The sequence below is a fragment of the Convolutriloba macropyga genome, chromosome 11 (genome assembly GCF_964194025.1).
Source record: "Convolutriloba macropyga chromosome 11, txConMacr16.3, whole genome shotgun sequence".
In the NCBI taxonomy this organism is placed as follows: domain Eukaryota; kingdom Metazoa; phylum Xenacoelomorpha; order Acoela; family Convolutidae; genus Convolutriloba; species Convolutriloba macropyga.
The window spans coordinates 55,795,298-55,817,743 of NC_134478.1; the positions used below are offsets into that span (position 1 = coordinate 55,795,298).

The 22,446-nt window shown below is 34.3% G+C and overlaps 1 protein-coding gene across 4 annotated transcripts; it reads right to left on the reverse strand.

Annotated features, from left to right (window-relative positions):
* Positions 1–8,876: 8,876 nt before the first annotated feature.
* LOC142349425 (uncharacterized) lies at positions 8,877–18,084 on the reverse strand. 4 transcript variants are annotated; one of them, XM_075400970.1, is made up of 4 exons: positions 17,613–18,084; positions 15,379–15,761; positions 11,215–11,699; positions 8,877–10,012 (listed from the first exon to the last, which is right to left on the reverse strand). In XM_075400970.1, exons 2-4 carry the CDS (start codon positions 15,396–15,398, stop codon positions 8,925–8,927), a joined length of 1,593 nt encoding a protein of 530 aa, XP_075257085.1. In that variant the 5' UTR covers positions 15,399–15,761; positions 17,613–18,084; the 3' UTR covers positions 8,877–8,924. The 4 variants fall into 4 exon arrangements, with proteins under 4 accessions (XP_075257085.1, XP_075257083.1, XP_075257084.1 ...); XM_075400968.1 differs by having other exon boundaries at positions 15,379–15,925; positions 17,583–18,084; XM_075400969.1 differs by having other exon boundaries at positions 15,379–15,925; positions 17,560–18,084.
* Between the last annotated feature and the right edge of the window lie 4,362 nt (positions 18,085–22,446).

Below are 22,446 nucleotides of genomic sequence, written 5' to 3' on the forward strand. Positions count from 1 at the left end.
ATTTTAAAAAATAAAAGTGGAAGACTGTAAATATAAATATTTACACTCTTAAAAGTTACACTAATTAGGGGTGAAATAGAGGTGAAACCTAAAAGTTACACTAATTAGGGGTGAAATAGAGGTGAAACCTAAAAGTTACACTAATTATGGGTGAAACCTCGGCCCGGGTAAGTCAATATTTCACCTGGGTAAAACTGAACAAAGCTAATGCGAAAACAAAACGAGTAAATATATTCTGTTTTATTTTGTTATGTCTTCTTAGAGGATCTGCGGGATTCTCAGCTCCAGTCCGGGCATCAAATTGACCTCTCATTGTTCAGAGAACTTCCGAGATTTACGACTTCCTTCGAACAGCTATCAAGACTTATACTTTTGGACCCTTATGTGCTTGAGTTTGATCGGATCTGAGGCCAAAAATGTTGCCATAATTCTCCAATCCTGTGTGTGCAATGACCGGACAGCGCCTCACAAACTGTTAAGCTAGAAAATGTCCAAGTTCAAATTGTCACGACAGATGTCCAAACGCGTCACAAAGTAATATTTCAATACACTTTGACGCACGCCAAAAATAGCGTATTATCCAACATTTGAATGTCGGAGAGACTTTTCAATGCCGTCCGTGTTCAGAAAAGCGAAGAAATGGGTGCAAGATTAATGGTTACATTGTCTTGTATTGTCTCATTAAAACGTTATTTTTTTCCGTGAAGAATTGTTAGCACGACATTAACAAAAATGTTGATAATTTGATCTTCATTTTTGGTACCCAGATTTTTCCGTCCTGAAAACTCAGTCATTTTGATCAAAATCTGATCCAGTACACTCCACAAGATTATTGCTGCCTTATTCCATTTTAACTGGATTCTGGGCAGTTGATGAGTTGGTTCACGTTTGACCCACCAACCGATGCGACCTTTCTTTCACAAGTCAAGAAGAAAAAGAAAAAAAGAGGCAGAGTCAAATATCAGCTGTCAATTACAAACAGTAGATAGCGTCTCATGTAAGTCGATGGGAGCAATTAATAGCGAGAAAATAATATTTGCCATTGATAGGAGTAGAAGACAAAACAAACAACAAAATCAATTAACAAAATAAACTAATACTTACAACCAAAATTCAGTATTCACTTTCAGCAAACGCTTAAAAAAATAAATAATCAAGTGCGCAGCAGATAATACCAGAAAAAAGTCTAAAAATCTAAACAGCAGCAATTAAAACGTGAACTAACATTTATTTGGCATCAGCAAAAAATTGTTTAGGCCTCCAGATAACATGTGGGGCTGATCCTTACTGAGACTAACTAACAAGTCGACCAAAAAGGACAAAGAACAAAAATTTGAAAATATGTTTAATTTCTTGAAAACAATTTTACAGTGGAAAAAACATTGACTCTCAACTGAAACTAATGTTAACTTTTTTATGAGTCCATACAAAGAGCCATTGAAAACTCTCATAATCCGGAATTTGTCATACGACTAAGATAGAAAAAGACAATTACGTCTAAAAATGAAGTACTTTGTTAAAATTTGGGAGCAAATCGCGTCGAGGTTGTTAAAACCATGAGCTATTCATTAAACTCGGTTCATATGATTATCTCTCATCATCAAAGCTAATGGAAACAGCCACTAATGTGGTAGTAATATACGACATCAAGAAATAAGAAAAATGGGATATATATATATATATATATATATATATATATATATATATTGATCAAATCAAAAAAAGCTTAATGAAAACAACAAAAACTACAGAGCCACAGCATCATTAATAAACAAAAATTAGTAATCAGATAAAATAAAGATAAGAAAATCATGATAAAAGGTGTAAGCTGGGTTTAAATTAGAGAATAGCTAGCAAAATCTCAACTAAGTTTAATCAAAACAAAATTTCAATTTCATGAGAGGCCGGTTGTACCTCAAATCAGTGGAGACTATGACTTAAGGAATCAAATTAACAACGAGTACGGATGGGCCTCAAAACTCCAAAAATAATTTTACAAAAACATATTGTGGAATAACTAGTAGATTAATAAACAATAGATTAGAATATGGCTGTTTAGTTGAGGTTTTTTTCAACATCAATGAGCCTTTGTGTTAAAGGTACTCTGCGAAAAATACAACAAATATGACAAAATGCAATGCAAGTATCAAAAAGTAGAAAAAAAATTCTGAAACCACATAGCGTCATAGCCGTAGAACCATCAGCCTTCCGTTTTGCAGAATGTGCACTGCAAGACACAAAGGCAATTAAAAATAAAACTAAAAAATTCCATTGCACTTTGCAAGATAACGGTTTCGAAGCCTTTGAAACCACACGCTATTCAATAAAACCATTCTCTTTGAACACATGTGTTTTTAAGACTGTTAAGACCCGTTATTAATATGATAATTGGACAGGGCAAAAAAACAACAAAACGGCTACCAAAATGGGCAAATAAACAAATGTGAAATATATATTTAAAATTCGTTTTATCGACACAAAAACCGTTTGGCTTTAACTTACTAGAAGGGAGATACATTTTGTGTTTTCTGAGACCAAGCAACAGGTTGACAGATTTTCGAAAACGAGACAAAATTCAAAAGTAAACTGAGATTATTGTAAAACAAATATATGCGGATAGATAAGAGCTATTAGTAAAAAACTGAAAGCCTTATGTAAATTCAAGTATACCCTATAGGAAATTCAACTGGATCCATGTTTCTGAAGACTTTGTTGTCGAAATCGTTGAAAATTTTTTCTGTAAACAAAATATATAATCACGGTACCTTTGAAAAAATCCTGAGTAAGTAGGAGTCAAAATGTGTTTGGAAATTTTCAGGTCTGTAAACAAACGAAGTAAACCGCTCAAATAGTTTTTAAAAGAGACATTGCCTCAATAGTATCATAATGTTTTTGATTGTCAAAAACAATAAGGAGACCAACACTAGCCATGATAATTCAACGAGTTTGATTGTAACAGCTAATGATCCCAATTGTAACCAAAATAGATATAATGGCAATAAAACAATGTTAATATATCACAACTGAAAAGTTCAAGTTGCTTGATGATTATTTAAAGTTAGCCAAAAGGGGCAAATTTTGTACATCAGAACAATTTTAATAAGGAATGTAAAATTAGCTTTCTTTTTGATTGATTCATGAGGCTTTCAGCAAATTCAGGTCTGTACCTGCGGCAAAAAAGGGGCTGCTTAAATTATGTTTGAAAATTTTCATTAGATATGCATCAAAAAATGAAACAACTATATTTGTTTTCAAATAGCTGTTCAATACACTTTCTTCAAGAATTCTTCCGACATCAGTTGTTTTGGGACAGTTCTTTGTTTTGTTGTTTACAGACCATACATTTGATTGGTATTGGGTCGCCGTCTTTTTTGACGATTGCTCGAAGAGGGGTGTTGATATTCTAAATGTTTTCTGTCGATGGAGCAAGTTTGTTCATGACTTCAGGATTTGATTTTTGTTTTCAAAAATTGACCTCTGTTTTAGATACTTGATTTCTCTTTGCAGATATTGAAATTTAGACTTAACTTTTAGTTTCACAAATATTGTAATCGTAAACTGACAACAAATATTAATGTAAAACGGGAGTTTTGATCAGTTATCTTTCAAAAACACACTCCCTCCTCTGTAATCAAACTATAGACACCTCGAACCGCCTCCACTTGAAACCCATCACATACTTGCCACATTCTTGTCACCAAATCCCTTAATTGAATATCGATTACCAAGTTTTTGAAAACATTTCCCATGGTTTTCATAGTTAATAAATTTTTGGGTTCTTTCATTCATTTTTTCAAAATACTTCTTATGTAGGTGAGGCTAGTTAAGCGATTCGAGTCGTTTACTGTTTTCTACCGGCAATAGTTTTCTAGCTGACGCAGTTTTTCGATGACTTGTATTTTTGTTTTTTTGGACATTGACTTCTCCTTTAAAACGTTGACTTCTGTTTTCCAGTCAATGACTTTAACAGTAACTTAATGTACATAGCTACTGCTTCTAAGGGCAAAGTTCGAAGGGCAACAAAAAGGGCAACAAAAACAACAAAACAACTACCAAAATAGTTGAATAACTAGAAGTAAAATTTATTTAAAATTCGTTGTATCGACACATTAAACGACTTTCACCTACTAGAAGGAAGATACATATTGTGTTTTCTGAGACCAAGCAACAAGTTGACAGATTTTCAGAAACGAGACAGAATTAAAATGTAAGCTGAGATTATTGTAAAACAAATATATGCGGATAGATAAGAGCTATTAGTAAAAAACTGAAAGCCTTTTGTAGATTCAAGTATACCCTATAGGAATTTCAACTGGATCCATATTTCTGAAGACTTTGTTGTTAGTCGTAGAAATCGTTCAAATTTTTATTCGGAAAACATAATATATGATCACGGTACCTTTGAAAAAATCCCGAGTAAGTAGGAGTTGAAATTTGATTGGAAATTTTCTGGTATGTAAACAAACACCGCTACATTAGTTTTTAAAAGAGACATTGCCTCAATAGAATCATAATGTTTTTGATTGTCAAAAACAACGAGGAGACCAACACTAGCCATGATAATTCGACGCGTTTGATTGTAACAGCTAATTATTCCATTTGTAACCAAAGTAGATGCAATGGCAATAAAACGTCAATATATCAAAACTGAAGAGTTCAAGTTGCATGATGATTGTTTAAAGTTAGCAAAAAGGGGAAAATTTTGTTTACCAGAACAGTTTTAATAACGAATCTAAAATTAGCTTTTTTTATTGATTCATGAGGCTTTCAGCAATTTCAGGTCTGTACCTGCAGTAAAAAAGGGGCTGATCAAATTATGTTTGAAAAGTTTTCTTTAGATATGCATCAAAAATTGAAACAACTTTATTTGCTTTCAAACAGATGTTCAATACACTTTCTTCAAGAGTTCTTCTGACATCAGTTGTTTTGGGACAGTTCTCTGATTTGATGTTTACAAACCATTGATTTGGATTGTATTGGGTCGCCGTCTTTTTTTACGATTGCTCGAAGAGGAGAATTGATATTCTAATTGCTCTCTTTAGATGGAGCAAGTTTGTTCACGACTTGAGCATTTGATTTTTGTTTTCAAAAACTGACCTCTGTTTTAGATACTTGATTTTTCTTTGCGGATATTGAAATTTAGAAGTGGAGGCACCGCCTCCACTTGAAACCCATAACTTACCTGCCACATTCCCGTCACCAAATCCCTGAAATAAAGATCGATTATCATTTTTTGAAAATTTTTCCCATGGTTTTGATAGTTAGTTAAATTTTGCGTTTTTTCATTCATTTTTTCAAATTATTTCTTATGTAGGTGAGGCTAGTTAAGCGATTCGGGACGTTTACTGTTTTCTACCGGCAATAGTTTTTTAGCTGAAGCAATTTTTTCATGACTTGTACTTTTGTTTTTTGTTTTCCGGCATTGACTTCTCCTTTCAAACGTTGACTTCTGTTTTCCATTCATTGACTTTAACAGTAACTTAATGTACATAGCTACTGCTGCTAAGGGCCAAGTTCGAAGGGCAACAAAAAGGGCAACAAAAACAACAAAACAACTACCAAAATAGTTAAATAACTAGAAGTAAAATATATATTTAAAATTCGTTGTATCGACACATTAAACGACTTTCACTTACTAGAAGGAAGATACATATTGTGTTTTTTGAGACCAAGCAACAAGTTGACAGATTTTCAGAAACGAGACAAAATTATAATGTAAGCTGAGATTATTGTAAAACAAATATATTAGGATAGATAAGAGCTATTAGAAAACAACTGAAAGCCTTTTGTAGATTCAAGTATACCCTATAGGAATTTCAACTGGATCCATATTTCTGAAGACTTTGTTGTTAGTCGTAGAAATCGTTCAAATTTTTATTCGGAAAACATAATATATGATCACGGTACCTTTGAAAAAATCCCGAGTAAGTAGGAGTTGAAATTTGATTGGAAATTTTCTGGTATGTAAACAAACACCGCTACATTAGTTTTTAAAAGAGACATTGCCTCAATAGAATCATAATGTTTTTGATTGTCAAAAACAACGAGGAGACCAACACTAGCCATGATAATTCGACGCGTTTGATTGTAACAGCTAATTATTCCATTTGTAACCAAAGTAGATGCAATGGCAATAAAACGTCAATATATCAAAACTGAAGAGTTCAAGTTCCATGATGATTGTTTAAAGTTAGCAAAAAGGGGATAATTTTGTATACCAGAACAGTTTTAATAACGAATCTAAAACTAGCTTTTTTTATTGATTCATGAGGCGTTCAGCAATTTCAGGTCTGTACCTGCAGTAAAAAAGGGGCTGATCAAATTATGTTTGAAAAGTTTTCTTTAGATATGCATCAAAAATTGAAACAACTTTATTTGTTTTCAAACAGATGTTCAATACACTTTCTTCAAGAGTTCTTCTGACATCAGTTGTTTTGGGACAGTTCTCTGATTTGATGTTTACAAACCATTGATTTGGATTGTATTGGGTCGCCGTCTTTTTTTACGATTGCTCGAAGAGGAGAATTGATATTCTAATTGCTCTCTTTAGATGGAGCAAGTTTGTTCACGACTTGAGCATTTGATTTTTGTTTTCAAAAACTGAGCTCTGTTTTAGATACTTGATTTTTCTTTGCGGATATTGAAATTTAGAAGTGGAGGCACCACCTCCACTTGAAACCCATAACTTACCTGCCACATTCCCGTCACCAAATCCCTGAAATAAAGATCGATTATCATTTTTTGAAAATTTTTCCCATGGTTTTGATAGTTAGTTAAATTTTGCGTTTTTCATTCATTTTTTCAAATTATTTCTTATGTAGGTGAGGCTAGTTAAGCGATTCGGGACGTTTACTGTTTTCTACCGGCAATAGTTTTTTAGCTGAAGCAATTTTTTCATGACTTGTACTTTTGTTTTTTGTTTTCCGGCATTGACTTCTCCTTTCAAACGTTGACTTCTGTTTTCCATTCATTGACTTTAACAGTAACTTAATGTACATAGCTACTGCTGCTAAGGGCCATGGTCGAAGGTTCATTTTGAGAGCTTTTGTTTCCGTAACAGTCACTCCTCCCTACCTCTCAATACCAACTACCGAACCCGCCGATTATCTATTATCTACCTAGCCCCGCTCCTACCTACCTAGCCCCACCCTCACTTAGATACCCTCCCCGTACACGCCTAACTCTTCCTGACCCCCTCCCCTTCCTACCTAGCTACCCCCCCCCCCCACCCCCCTCCCCCCTCCCACCACCATCCTAAACCCTCAAGCTAAAAAGTTCTCTTCATTTTTCAAAACACTGTAGTTCTATTAGGCATATATTTTTTCTCTTCGTTATTTCCAGTATGAGAAAATTTGCTCTTCCACTTCGCTATTTCTGATTTCTAGCTTACATTGCACGAACTTTCTAGTTCCTTCTGGTATTCTGGCGCCTGTTTTTTTAGGATAATTTTACGCATTTTTCTGATTACTTTCGGCTTTTGAATCGGGATAAACAGGTAAAACTCGGCGGTCATTGAGTGGCAATCAAGCAACTCAACTAGATTTAGTTGTCGTTAGGTTGCTTAATTTACTGTAGTGGCTGGGAATGTATAAACTCTTGGAGAAAACGTCTTTTTTGAAAATTTTGACCACAAAAGTCTGGTTTTTCCTGTTTTTTTTTAGTTTTATCTCTAACGGCAATTCAATTGATATTTAGTTTAAGCTCCAAGTATACTTGCACAAGCTAGAAAAGTTGCTCATAATTGTTTTTCGAGGCATGTGTTTGGGTAATGCAAAATTAATTTTAAAAAAAATTGAAGTCATTTTTTGAAAACGTTTGTCGTTTTTTAAACTTTTCGGTTTTTAAAAGCTAATGAATTGTTTATAGGGTATGTATTTGGATTAGCAGAGTGTTTATAGCGACGAACAGATAGTTTTGAAGATTTTTCAGAGGAATTAAAGCAAATTTTCATTAAATTTTGATTTTTTCAAGTTTTGAGACTTTTACTTTTTTCGATCTTTAGGAGTTTTTCGATCTTTAGGGGCCAGTGAATCTTTTTAATTGCTTCAAAACGATTTAGAACAATAATTTTAGTGAGAACAAAATTGTTTTAAATATTTTGTTATGAGAAATTTCAACAGTTACCTTTACTAATATTTGCCATTTTTTCAAGTTTTGCCCATTTTTGATCTTCTTTATTTTTTTTTACTCTTTAGGGGCCAATGGAGCTTTTTCCAATCATATTTTTGTGTTTGTGGATGGATTTTGATTGAAATAATTGCTCAAAAACTTTTGTTTTTGAATTTTGGCCTATTGATTTTATTTTTGTCTTTTTTGCTTGTTTGTATCTTATATCTGCAAAGTTTTTTCGCTGGCATATGAATTAGTTGTTTAGCGCATTTCGGCAAAAAGGATCTGATTGTGATTAAATAAGTATGATTGATTTAAACAAATTTGCAATGATTTTAAAATGTGCAAGCTTTTGAAATTTTATCATTTTCAATTTTCCTGAACCCAAGACGTGAAATTTTTTTTGAAGTTTGTCTGCTTCGCGCATAAATTAAACGAAATACAACTATGCTTTTGAAGACAATGACATCAGGAAGCGGAAGCGAATCTTCAGTATTTTTACTAATTTCCTTTTGTTTTTGACTGCTTCTGCCTATATATGCATGCCTATATATCCAGCAGGTTTTGTTTTCGAATCCAGGTTCTCTTTCCTTGCTTTTTGATGGTTTTGATTGAAAAGCATGGTATTCAACACGACTATCCTGAAAGAGTATACGTTTTGAATGCCGTTATTGTTTTTCTATAAATTTGTGAAACTATATATGACTATGAAACTGTGCATGACATGGCGTAACTTGGGGAGGTTGTGGTTTAGAAAAAAGGCAAGATCCAGATTAACTTATAATTTATAAATAAAACTAACAACAATATTTTTTTCAACTATCAGTAGATGAAAAATCAACAGAGGGTAACCGATTGTAAAAGTTCAAAGTCTCTTTCAAACCCTGGAGCACCGCATTGGCCGATTCGTCAGAAACCACGTGAACAGCATAGACTAGATTCCAAGTTAAGCACCCGTCGTAAGTAGCCACATTGTTCGCAAAAATCGACCCCCCGAAGACCTCGTTCGCTCCGAACGACACCTGATCGATTTCATACTCGGCGCTGGATCCCAGATCCTTCGGACCGTCAATGATTCCCAAGTTTGAGATACTGAACAGACCAATTCGTCCAGCGCTGCTGTGTGTTGTCGTCTTTTTAAACATTTCGGAAGCGAATGAAGGGTGGTCCATGAAAGGCGCGACTACATTGATAGCTTTGATTGTCTCCGAGTTCCGAACGAGTTTGTGAATATCTCGGGTTATTTGCCGAGCTAAGCTCCAAAAATAGTCGTACTCGCATTCCCGTTTTCGAACTGGACGAACCGAAATTTTGACGACCAGAGGCGATATTGAGGTATAGTTCGCCACGCATTGATCGTACCGGTGGTCCAGGAAATATTTCCTCAAATCTACCGGAATTATGGCACGAAAAGTTGATGATTTTGTTATTTTGCCGTTCTGCATTTGCTTAACTGAAGCGATGCTCATAGCGGCGACTAAAGTGCCGGTAAATGTGCATTTTTGATGCTTTGTGATTTTGATAAGCTTGGCAGTCATTTCAGAACTGAGTTTGAATGTCAGAATCTTAGGAGCTGGTTGAATTGATTTATTTTTCCAGATTGGGGGTTCAAATATTTCCAGGAATTCGTGATGGAAAGGGGGAACAACTTTAGTTTTGGCGAGAATTTTGGACCCTAAGGAACCCAAAAACTCGAACCAGACCGGGAAGTGGATGTTGGGCACAACGTCTTCAAGGGCGACAGGGATCTCTTCATTTTTTGTGACGTCAAAGGAGGTGGAACCCGAAGGAGTGTCGGCAGTGGATTGAAGGAAGTATCGGTGGAGAATTTTTGGGATTTGTTTGTAGAGTTCGATCATGGAAACTCCGTCGCATACGGTGTGGTTGACTACCAGAACAACTCCTGGAATTAAAAAAGTTAAAGTAAACAGATAAACAAAAGCAAACAGTCCAATACATTAGTAAGTGTTTAAGAACACTAAAAATGCTGAATTTCTGTATACAAAATAAACAATTTGTACCGTATTTACACGTGGAATAAAGTCAATAAATGGATCAATAAATAACATCAGCAGAAACAATATGAAGGACACCAGTTAAAAGAACCGGTCCAAAAGTTTCCAAAAATTTGTAGAAGTGCATTGAAAATCGGTGAAAAATTTTGAAAATATATTTTTGTATCCAATTTACTAAATGAGAGAAATGATTTGATTTTCAATTGAATAAAATATATTTTAATCACAAAGCTCTCAAAGAATTCAAATACAAATCGCTGATATGATAAGACTATCGTGCCCTCAAATAACCTTCAGGGCAGACCATTCCAGACCTAAGTGACCTCTGATCCGACAATATCCAGACCATTGTCCAGATTTCTGTGACCTCTAATACTTTACCAGACAAAGAATGTAACTCGAGCGTACAATATGCGCTACTGTGCGCTAGAAATGTCTGATCAGAGGTCACTTCTGCCTGGCCGTTCGGGGTGTAACCGAAATATTTTCATTGCTATAATTTTTTAAAAACGAAAAAAAAGTAAATTTATAAAATCTTGTTTCACAGCTGATCATTGTTATTATTATCAGTTCAACTCGAATCAACAAATCAATCTCAAATCAATCTCGCTACCTTTTTGGAAAAATCGTTTGAGGTATTTTGTCTCATGGTATTTTGTCAAAAAATTCTCTAGGTCGGTTGCAATCAACAAAGTTGTGTGGTTCACACACCAATGATTGAGAGTTCAATCCCCTGCCTCCGTGAAGCTGTCTATGTGAGGATGAGCTCTTACTTAACCATAGCTTCAGGTTGACCATAGCCTGACCAATGTTGGCTGCAATGATGGTACCACGCGAAAGTTTCAGACGCAAAAAAGTGGCTATAGTCACTAAAAAAAGCAATGCTGCTCATGAAAAGATCAGTCTGAAATGTGGGGAATAATAAGAAAAAGGGCAGCCGAGAACTAGGCCTAATGCTGTTCCGCTGCGATTACGCAGAAACCACAATTATTATTATTATTATATGATTTTTTGCCACAGTAAACTAAACGAATAAATGATATCTCTGCTCTTACACAAAATATGCAAATTGTTGTTTTGTTATTTTTACCTGTTCTGAACTGGTATCCCCCATTATTGTTTACATCCTGATCATCATCGGGCAACTCGTAAACAATCACCCGCCAGAGAGGTTCCCGGTCAACATTGAATGGAATACAAATCTCTTTTTCCACTTCCTGGATCAGGTTCTGTCCGGGTTGCAGTTTCCGTTTCTGAATAATGTCGTCGAAAGGAATTTCTGGAATTTCTTTGAAGTAAAAATGTCGCTCATTTTTCTTCGATCCATGTTCTATTATGTTCATTCGCAGTAACGGCGCAAAATTCCAGTAATTTTCCACGAAAAGCTTGAAAAAACAATCATCGAGCTCACTTTTGGACTTAAGAATGAACTTGCAACCGATAATTCCGACGGACAAATCGGTGATGTATTTGAATCCGCGTTCGAGTCTGCTCAACTCCCGTGCGACCCCGGGTGGGGCTTGAACCCGGGGTCTCTCGGTTGCGGGGGAGTTAAGTTTCAGTGATCCATATTTCCTGCGATAAACAAGAAGAAATGACAAAACCGATGCCATTAAGACAAAAAGAACTAACCAAATTTGCATTTCCAGACCGTAATAAATGTTAACTTAACCAGGAAAAATGCCAATTTCGACGTTGGTGTTAATATTAACGGATGACGTTTCTAAGGGTTGTCAGATGATCAACCGTTTATGATTGAAGGAATTTATTACTATGATAAATAAAGGGGGGTTGAGTAGTGATAAATAAACAAAATCCAAAATAATTTGCACTTTCGTTGGTATATGTCATAGTTCGAATTTGACAGAAGAAATTTGTTTACGTTATGATTTATTCTTGGCATTTGACACGGTCAATTGGTTAGTAATAGTTAGTAAATAAACACAGTAGTTATTAATGACATGATTTATTTTGTACTGAATGGCAAAAATTCTAATGACTTGTTGGTATTCATAAAGATTACTAGCATATTTTTGATTACTAGCATATTTTTGAGGTTAAGTTCTACATGCATTCAGAATTTCTTTCTACAAAACCAGGCTGTTCATTTTTGAAACAAAACTGCAACGCGTGAAATTTCCTCTTCAGATGTACGTTAAAGCCATCTAAATTATTATCAAAATTTTGCAGAAAAAAAATTAAATAATTACCGGCCCTCTCTTGGTTTTTTTTCATTCTTATATGTTGATTTCTCGATTATAACCAAAATTTGAACTGATAAGTTTCAGTCCGTGTGACTCAAACTGCGTCATATCATTTGGAAATTGATCATGTTGGGGTTAATTAAACTTTGAATGTTCGTTTCATTGCGTAAAAGTTGAATTCATATTGTCCCAGCCTTCTGATAAATAGATATTATAATGTCGCTTTCTCAAAAAATCTGGTGAACTTTATCTGGGGTTTCATATTGAAACCGTTTTAAAAATTGTTTTGTTTTCTTTTTTTGCACTCGATTTACAATTTGTTAGCATTTTTTCGTATACATTTCTCATGTTCCGGGAGCATCATGTAACAGTAACAAAAGCTCTGAAATTGAAAATAAGCTGGCAAAATTTTAACTTTGAAACACAAATCTCGTCAACTGATGAAATTTCCAACGCATATAATCGACATAAAGGCTTCGATTTGTTTTCGATTCATATACTGGAAACTACAAACAAATTTTTTTAACAAGGTTTCTAAGTAATGTATTTTAGCAAAACTTCAGTGTAAAAATTGAGTGAAAACAAAATGTGAGAAAATAATCGAGTGGAAAAGTTCACCTCGTATCTAGTCGGTGTGAGACATGACAAGGTACTAAAGCAAATAGTGGCAACGCTAATCGGTAGGACAAAGTTTTAAGGATTTTTAAAAGTTAGTTTTAACAAAAGATGAACATTCAAAAATCAGTGGCTTTGAACTAGCTTCATCGCATTAATTTTGGATGCCACAACCAGCCTTAATTTGTTGAGCTAGCAAACAGAGCAATTTTGCCGATCATTATCTAATGATAATTTACTTCCTAGCAATAAATAGCCCGTTTTTGTGAAAATACTTTTGATTTCATCAGAAGTACTGTCCTGGGAAGAAAATAAATATAAAAAACAAGCATCATATGCAACTTGGACAAGATCACAATATCTTACTCTTCCCAAGAAATCATTAACACACAGAAGAACAAAAGAAAAACCAGATGTCCTAAAAATCTACCCGGAAAATGTAATGGATTGAAATGATATTTTTCGCGAAATTGGAAAAAATTTTTTAAGCGTTAATTCACCTTTTTTGTCATAAATAATTGTGGATCAACTTCCTAACTTTCAATTAAGGTCAAAACTTTTTCATAGAATTTTTCAATCAATTTCCTAACTGCAAATTTTTTACAAATCTTTGCTTTTTACTATTCTTTGTTTTTAATTATAAAATGTTTTTGTCTGAGATAGTTCAATATGTTGTTAGCCAATTTTCTGGATAGGTGAGACCTGAGTGCTTTTAAGTTTTTTGAGTTCATTTATTTAGCAAGATTTGAAAATTTGTGCCAAATGTTTACACCCCATCTTTAATCAATCATAAATTATCAAGTCTCTGTCCTGAAAAACATTTAATTCCTAATTTATCAATGCTTTGAACAATTATTTTCAAACTAAGCACAGTGGTAAATATCTTTCATCCCTGTCAAAACTGTCCATCATTTTGCCATTGCAGTTTCAAGATGTACAAGTACTTAGGTTTATCCTATGATGTTATCTACAAATTTAAGAAGTAAAATCTAAAGAACGGTAATGAGTAAAAAAAATGCATAAAAGAACGTCTTATAAAAATATACAATTTGTTTTCGTTAATGATTGTAATTATTAGTTAACAGAAAAAAATAGAAATTTCTAGTCTGATAGCACCTCGCCAAGTATTCGAAAACCAAAAACAATAAATTTTCCCACCGAAACTTTACTCTCTGAGTTAATTCTTTGAAAAAAATTAAATGATAGAAAAAATCTTCAGCTTAGTGCATAGCCAATTTTTCAATGACTATATTTATATTAATTACAATTCAAAATTGGTCTTATGTGATTACCCACACGAACATTTATTTATCAGGCTTCTTACCAATTTCCAAGGAAAAATACCAGAGTTCTTAATATTTTTAGGGCAGCTAAAACCAGTAATGTTGAAAAATTGAGAAAAAGTAGTTCAGTTGGTCAGCACTGATTCGATTCCCAAAACTGATCGAAATTTGTAGAGCGAGTTCTTTTTTTGTGGACAGATCTGTACGTCTGTTCAAAAACATCTCTACTTATGAAATGATTAAAAATTTAGATAGTCCGGTCAAATTTGAAATATTGAATAATGAAATATTTAAATTGTCGATTTTGTGATATTTTTACATATATGTGCTCAATTTGCTCCTAATACTTTACTTTTCAACTTCAGATTAAAATTTTCAATAAAAACAGCTCGTCATTAGTTTTTGAAAAATTCATACAGAATTTCTAGGGCACTGTAAGTGAGTCACGCTCTTTCTCGGAAGGTGTCCCACTTTTTCACCCCTATTTATTTAACCTCCTATTATATAACCCCGATTTATTCACCCCTCTATCATTTAACCCCTCTATCATTTAGCCCCTCTATCATTTCACCCCGATTTTAATCTTTTATAAAATAAAGACTATTTATTTAGCAATATAATCATTTGGCCATGGCTTGCGGTCCATGGCCATGCCTTAGCGGCCCGTGGGACTTGATATGAAACTATCACAACCGAACATGGGATTAAGTTATCTACTTAATTCTGACAAAGTATGCCTTTAATGTCGACTCCTAATTGCCGGGATGAAATGATAGAGGGGTGAAATGATACAGGGGTTAAATGATAGAGGGGTTAAAAGATACGGGGTTAAAATATGCGGGGTTAAATGAATCGGGGCGAAAAGAAGTAGAACCTTCTCGGAAGTATGATAACAAAAAAAGTGCACTTTGAAGTAGATAAATTTTTTTTAAAAAATGCAAAGTTGTTCTCAATAGTCTGTGGGCATTATCCACAATTTTGAGAAATAATTAAACAATTATGCAAACCAATCTTAATGTTTTTCAAAAAAAATTTAACCATTCAAAAAAAAAGGATCAAATTTATTTAAATTACCATAATTGGTTAATTTGTTAAATAGATTAATTAGTTAGCAAAGCTAAACAATTTATTTTTAAACATAGTTGTTCTTACCTCTTCGTTCCAGTCGCCATTGTAAAGCTGAACACATTTTGTAACAATACTTCTCAAAATGCCACAAACAACACAAACAGTCAAGGATAACAATTGTCGCTTCCTTATTTTTGTTATTTTTTCTCTTTTTAAGTCGTCGAATTTCTATCAGTCGGATTTCTAGTCTTCGGTTTTCTACCACGTAAATGATAATTGCTGGCCCAAGAAAAGCCTTCCTGTTGTGACTGTAATCCGGGCGCAGAATGGTTCCATTAAAATAAAGGAAGCGGGTTTTGTGTTAATTGGATTGGGTATATGTAAATTATTGGTACATGCATTTTGTTCATTTTGTTTTTGGTGTGTGAACTGCCTTGCTCTGCCCGAAAGGGCAAAATATCGCCCAACTGGTCGAATAGGGGTTTAACCGACAAAAAAAATTCGAGAAATTTCAACCAGAATTTTGTGTAAAATGAGCAATAAGGACTCTCGAGCTGCGATTGGTCGATTTGGTATTTCGAGGACGAAAAGGTATTTCGTGAAGGGAGAAATAATTGGCAATTTTTATCAACTAGCGCAACCAACCAAAGTGTATCAACGATAGGGGTGGGGGGGGGGGAGGAGCGCCTCAATTGCCTGTCGAAAGTGTCCCAATTGTAATGGTGAGAAGAACTAGAGATAATTTGACCGATCAGATTCTATAGACCAAGCCGAATTATGTCGGCTTAAATTTCGCATTTTACCTTGTCGGCTGAACGCCATGTCGGCCAATATTCCTAGAAGTGCTAAAGTTCTAGAGGCAAGAACAGACTGTACCGACTAGCAGAAAGGTCAATTAGCAATTCGATTTTGAGCTCTGTAACTTTATGGACCCCCAAAATATTAGACCCAATTATTATGGCAAAAATTTTTCAATCGATTCGCTTAACATATATAATTACATGGTAATCAGCTTGGTAATCATTATTGAATATTTGAGAAGGAATAATCGTGAACAAGTCAATCAAAACGCGACCAGGTTGATGCAAATATTTGACGTCAATGGCATCATATTATATGTTTGGTTCTTAGGGTCTTTAGGGTCTAGAGGGACTATTTTATAGAGCACTAGAGATGAGAGCTAATGAGAAAACTCCCGTTGTGGTTTATAGATATTTAAAAAAGTGAATTTTTGACAATTCTGGAATATTTTGACGCCCAATTTTGTTAAAAAAATTTAATTAAATTTTTTTGGCATTTTTGGAATAATTAGTTTTTTTTTATATAATAATAATAATTTTGCTTCTGCTTAATCACAGCGAAGCAGCATTAGGCTTTGAGTCTTCAGTGCCTTAATGGTAGCCTGTTCTTAGCTGTCCTTTTTTTCATACCCCACATCTCATAATGTTCGTTTTGTGAGAATGGATGCTCTTTTTTGGTGACTCTGGCAAATTTTTGCGTCTGAAACCTTAACGGGGTACCCTCATTGCAGACATTGGTCAGCTTCTAAGTGAGAACTTTCTCAAACAAACAAACTCACCGAGGCAGGGGATCGAACTATCGATCATCGGAGTTTCAATCACACACCCTACCTCTCGGGTATTACGCCATTTGCAATTCTACATTACATTTTGGTTGAAAATTTGAGTCTAACTTTTGAGATATGTAGATTTATTTAGCCTAAGAATTAGTGAAGCGTTTATAATTTTGCAATTGTTTCAATTTTCAATTTTCAATAATTTTTCAATTGTTTGCAATTGTTTCACGTTATCTCTTTGAATGTGAGCCAGCACTTTTTCAATTTTCTCAACCGATTGAGAGACATCAGTTTAGTACTAGTAGTTTATTAAATTTTGGGTCTAATTATTAGAGTAAAGGGAAGAGCAATGTGCTTTAAGTGTGACCCGAAGCCATAAAAATCGGTTGATAAATTTTTCATTCGGACAATTTTCTTTAAAAAAAGCAAAAATTGTGTGGAATTTCTGCTCATTTTTTATCTTATTCAGAAATTCGGGAATACTTTTTTTCGGAAATATTCGACTCTTTTCTACAACAATAACGAGCAATGATTAATTATTGAAAAAGAATAAAAATAATTTACAAAAATATGAACAGAGAAAAATTGCGCATTTGGCGTAATTTTTCTGCGTAATTGTTCCAGGCTTTACGTTGTAATCATTAAGCGGGTTGTGGGTTGGAGGAGAGGCTGGTTGCAATGGAAACGACCCAATTTTGAGGATAAGTTTTACCATTTTGTGCCAATTTACAATTCTGCTAACCAAAAAAATGCAAAGTTTATTTCTTCCTTTGTTAATTTTGACCTTTCAAAGTGAGGAAAATGCTTTAGCGGTGCTGGAAAAATTTAAATAAAGGAAGAATTTGTAATCCGCCAGTAATGTATTTTTGCAAGGAATATATTAGCAAAATAAACGAAGATGCAAAAAACAAGTAATCTTTAACTATTGTAGATAATTTGCAGACACAATTTTTCGCTGTTCGGCTGTTATGACTCGAATACTTTTTACACGCTTAGGAATGTAATACGAATATTTGTAAATAAGTGCATAAATTCAGTTTGCAAAAACAAATATCTGCGTTCTCAAACTGTAACTTAGTAACAAAAAAATTGTGGGATGTTTTGCAGACTCAAACTGAGTTAGAAATTGTGATATTAGTTATAATGGTGCTTTATAACTAACCAGAAAGTCCTTTCTAGTTTATTATTAAAGTTAACTCAACTATTCAAGTTCAACAAGCAGCCGCAAAAGCTTAAATTGGATTTACAATAGTATAACTTAACCGCATTGGTAGAATAAGTCAATATTTTGTAAGATATCTTAAAACCGAGCCAAGTTCTGGGAAAGGATTATAATAACTAAGCCTGGTTATAACCCGTTCTGGTATTGTGCAGATTAAATAAGTTCACTGTCTAATGTGAGAAAAACCCTGAAAATTTGATACGGGGTGAAGTATAGTCTGGTTTCTATTTATAGCGCAGCAGTATTTCATATTTTTGCATGCTTTACCAAAAGATTTCAGAACCGATCTCAGAAGTTAGAAAGACAATTAAATCGAATGTTGGAGTCGGATGCTCCCCTGTGATCGATGAATCGAAAAACTTGCAAGAATCTTGAAGAAACTTTAAGAAACTTTCTGTGAATTTAAAGTCTTATAAGAATTTTGTAAAAAGAACTTGAAAGATTTTCAACTCTCGCCAATTTTTATGTTCATAACGCTTGAAAACTTTTCCACTTTTCTTGTGAACAACTAAAATATCTTTTTTTTTGTATTTCAGCCGAGATTCATACCATGCAAAATTCTGGCAAGAATCTTGCAAGTTTTGAATCCGTTCATCGCTAAGATCAACATTAACCTTCAAAAAACTTATATTAATTGGAGGGAAAAGGCTGAATTTCATCAAAAGACTACCTTTATTTCCTTATCGGAAATACCCAAAATTTATTAATGTTTTCAGTAGTCAAATGAATGCAATTTTCGTTGCGTTTTAAGCGCATTTTTGGTAATCGAGTTTTGTATGTTCACAATTTGTTGATATATTTTTAAGATTTTGCGACATAAATAGCATTTTTGCTGAATGAAAGCTTACCATAAAAAATGACTAATGTTTTTAACACAGCTAAGCTAATAAAACGTTAAGCAATATTTTTGTGCTTTAGAAGTTTAACACTTCGGGAAATTATCGATGTCTAAAAAGATATCGTTTGATAAAATCTTTAAAAGGATTTATAGACAACAAAACAAATATTTGTCTCAAAGGAGCGAAAAGTAACTGAAAATGCGTAGCAAAAAAATTAAAACAGTACGAAAACCAAACGCACAGTAGTAAACAAAAAACATCGATTTCCGATAGACTTTAGGTAAATAATATGGAACCCTTAGACGCCCATTAAAGACACCAGCACATAGTTTCAAACAAAGTAGGATCGCTCGCTATTTTTTGACAACTAGGCAGGTACTCATTCCCCATACTTTGTTCAGCTCCGGTTTATATGTTCAATAACAAGCTGCCAGTTAAAAAGTTGCAGTTCAAAATGGTTAGAAATTCTCCGATCAAGGCACCGTGTGAAAGTAAAAGTCATTTTATATTAAAAAAACCGCTTTTCATTTTGATTTGAGCAACTATTGTCCACATGTTGCTGTTGTGCTAAATTGCTCTCAAACAAAGTTTTTAGCAATTATATTAGTCGTGTGGTCTTTAAATAGTGCAATTTTTTGCTTGACCGATTTTTCGTCCGACCCACTTGACTTTTTGTTGGAAGAGCTCACATATAGCCTTACTCATTACTAGTCTCCACGTATACGATTAACCAAATTGGTTTTTGAGACAATTTAATGATTTGAAGGGTGGTTCTTAATCTTAAAAATTTGACCCACTCAGTCATACTCCTCCTCCCCCTAAGACTCATCCCACTCTGAACACTCCCAGACTCCATTCTCCTAAAGATGGCGATTCGAACCCCCTTTGGCCAATCCTTTATCTACCCCGGCCCAGCTGTTTACTACCAAAGCCAAGCGCTCACCGGCGGAGGGGAATTCGCCCGACGTTTATTGATAATCTATACGCTGATTATACCCAAATATGTTTGAATATACTGAACGTCAAATTTAAGTTAGCATCCGCCACTTTTACATTTGCCAAAATTGTTACGTAAATTTGCTCCAATTCCTTCGAAAAAAAATGTTATTTGTGATGATCTAATCTGTCATTAGCCTCACTGATACGGATCTTCAAGCTAATGCACAACAACAATATACGAATCTGTCAATCTAATGAACTCCGGGCAATTTTCAAGGTCAAAACAAAATTTTCACGAACCTTTTCGAGTTCATTATAAAGTTTTTTACCGCAATGGAAGTAATTGCTTCAAATGATAAACGAAAGAATACAATCAATAGAGTTCACATGGATTTCAACTTACCGGCGTTTAAGGGAAAACTCCAAATTTGTATGTGGAAAATAGTATCTCTGTAGGTACTCCTAAAAGTTTTTCAGATCTCAGAGCTACAAAACTTTCTCAGTAACCTGTCATTTTGTAGAAAAATCAGAACAATTAACGTGCCCGTAGTGAAAAAATTCTTCGAATTTTGTCAATTGGAATGAAAAACTGCAATTTTGCCAACACATTTTTTCTTTTTTTTATTTTTTCAATAGTCAGGGTAGTGACTACAAGCGAGCAATGCTAACAAGACGATTGTTTGTTGAAACTTGGCATGTAGTAAAAATCATCAGCGGATATATTAGTCGAATAAATGCAAAACAATTTCAGACATCTGATGTTGCGAAAAAATTTAAATATTGTTGAGATTGAAATGAATGCAATTTATCCGCCTGCGATTAAACTGATTGGCAGTCAAGAGGATTTAATCAACTACCAAAAATGAGAATTTGAGTCCGCAACCGGACCAATTATTGAATGGAGGAGTAAAAATTTCGAACAATCAAATTTGTCACAATATCAGAAAAAAAATCGCCCTATTTTCTCAAATGTAAGCTCTTATGTCTTGCAGCAAATTAACAATTTACTGTGTATGGCGGTGTCTCACTGCATTTAATACCATTTCATTCAACCTAAAAATGTTTATGCTTGCACAATGTGTTTAGCATGGGACAAAAATAAAAGTGTGATGGTTTCGAAAGAACATCCAGAAACTTAGAAGTTATTCCTGTTAAAGTTTCAGAAATCCAAAGAGTAACCTATCTGAGGAACTCTATTGCTATGTCGATAAGTAAGGGTCACGAAACTAAAATGTATTGTATTTTGTCTTGGCGTCACCATTATCTTATTGAACTATCAATCAGATGTCAAAATTTAAATCCTCCGCCCACAGAAATCTGACTCTAACATCCACTGATCTTCAACTGATGAAATTGGTTCTGACAAAGTGTTGATGAAAATAGATAGTCATGTCCAGGATTCGGATCTAAGATTCACATGCCAGTTTTCGCATGGATAGGTCTTATGAATACGGGCTAATTTTGCATATTTTTAGTTCCAATTTAAATTTAAAATTCAACTTATTGAGTTCTTTTGACCCGTTTTGTTGACCAGGACATTAGAGTCCAGGCCACAGAGCGACCGATAAATTTTGGATCTACAAAATTCCGAATCTTGTACTGCATGGACGATGTCATTTGTGGCGAGATGTCGTGCATAGAAGAAAGAGAACAAAATCAACACAGACGGTACCGCAATGAATCTACAGATAACAAATCTCTTTTTTGGGACGTGCGGGACAGAAGAAGTTCTTGAACTTAGGAGCTAAATGAGTCCTAAGAAGTTATTGAACACTCCTTTTAAAGACATCAAAAATGCAATTCAGAATTGCAGAGAGTAGTAACGGCAGAAGGTGTTAAATTTCTTTCTGTCCGTAATGCAAAATGTAATGGAATCGGATAATGATTTCCTAGTACGTCTCAGAGAAGAAGCACAATACTTTGACGTCTAAACATTCAGAAAAATTACCAATCCCGGGGAGGGTTCGTGAAATTAAAGTCTATCTCAGGATCGAAGGACTTTGAAGCAAATCTTAAACTACTATACGATATTAAAAAAAGGAGCAAGTTGTGTTGCTTAAATGAATACGAGTTTACAGTTCAGAAGGCAAGCAATGGCGTTTACGAGCAGTTGATCAATTAATAAGACTTTCACTGTGAAAAAAAATTGGCCACAATTTAAAAAGACATTTTGTAACTCATACAAAAAATTCATTGATTCACTGCTAACACAAGAAACACTTCGCGCACTAAATGTGGAGGTAAGCTATCTTCTAGTTGATCTTGTTCGAGGATAAAGAAAACACGCGACATCCCTGAACAGGTGGAACACTTCACAAAAACGTGTAGAAGCAAACCCCAACTAAATTCAATTAAAAAGATTAATAAAACAATTTTTGTGAAGAGGAATATAATGCTTCAGGGCAAGCAACTTCAGCATTGGAGTTAGGATTGTTTCATACTAAGGAACAAATTGTTAGCATGTCGGCGACATAAGAAAATATCTATATAAATAACGGCAAAGTAAAAAACAGGTAGACGCAGGCACAGATATTACAGCATGTGAGCGATATGGGAATATATCTCAATAAATATCT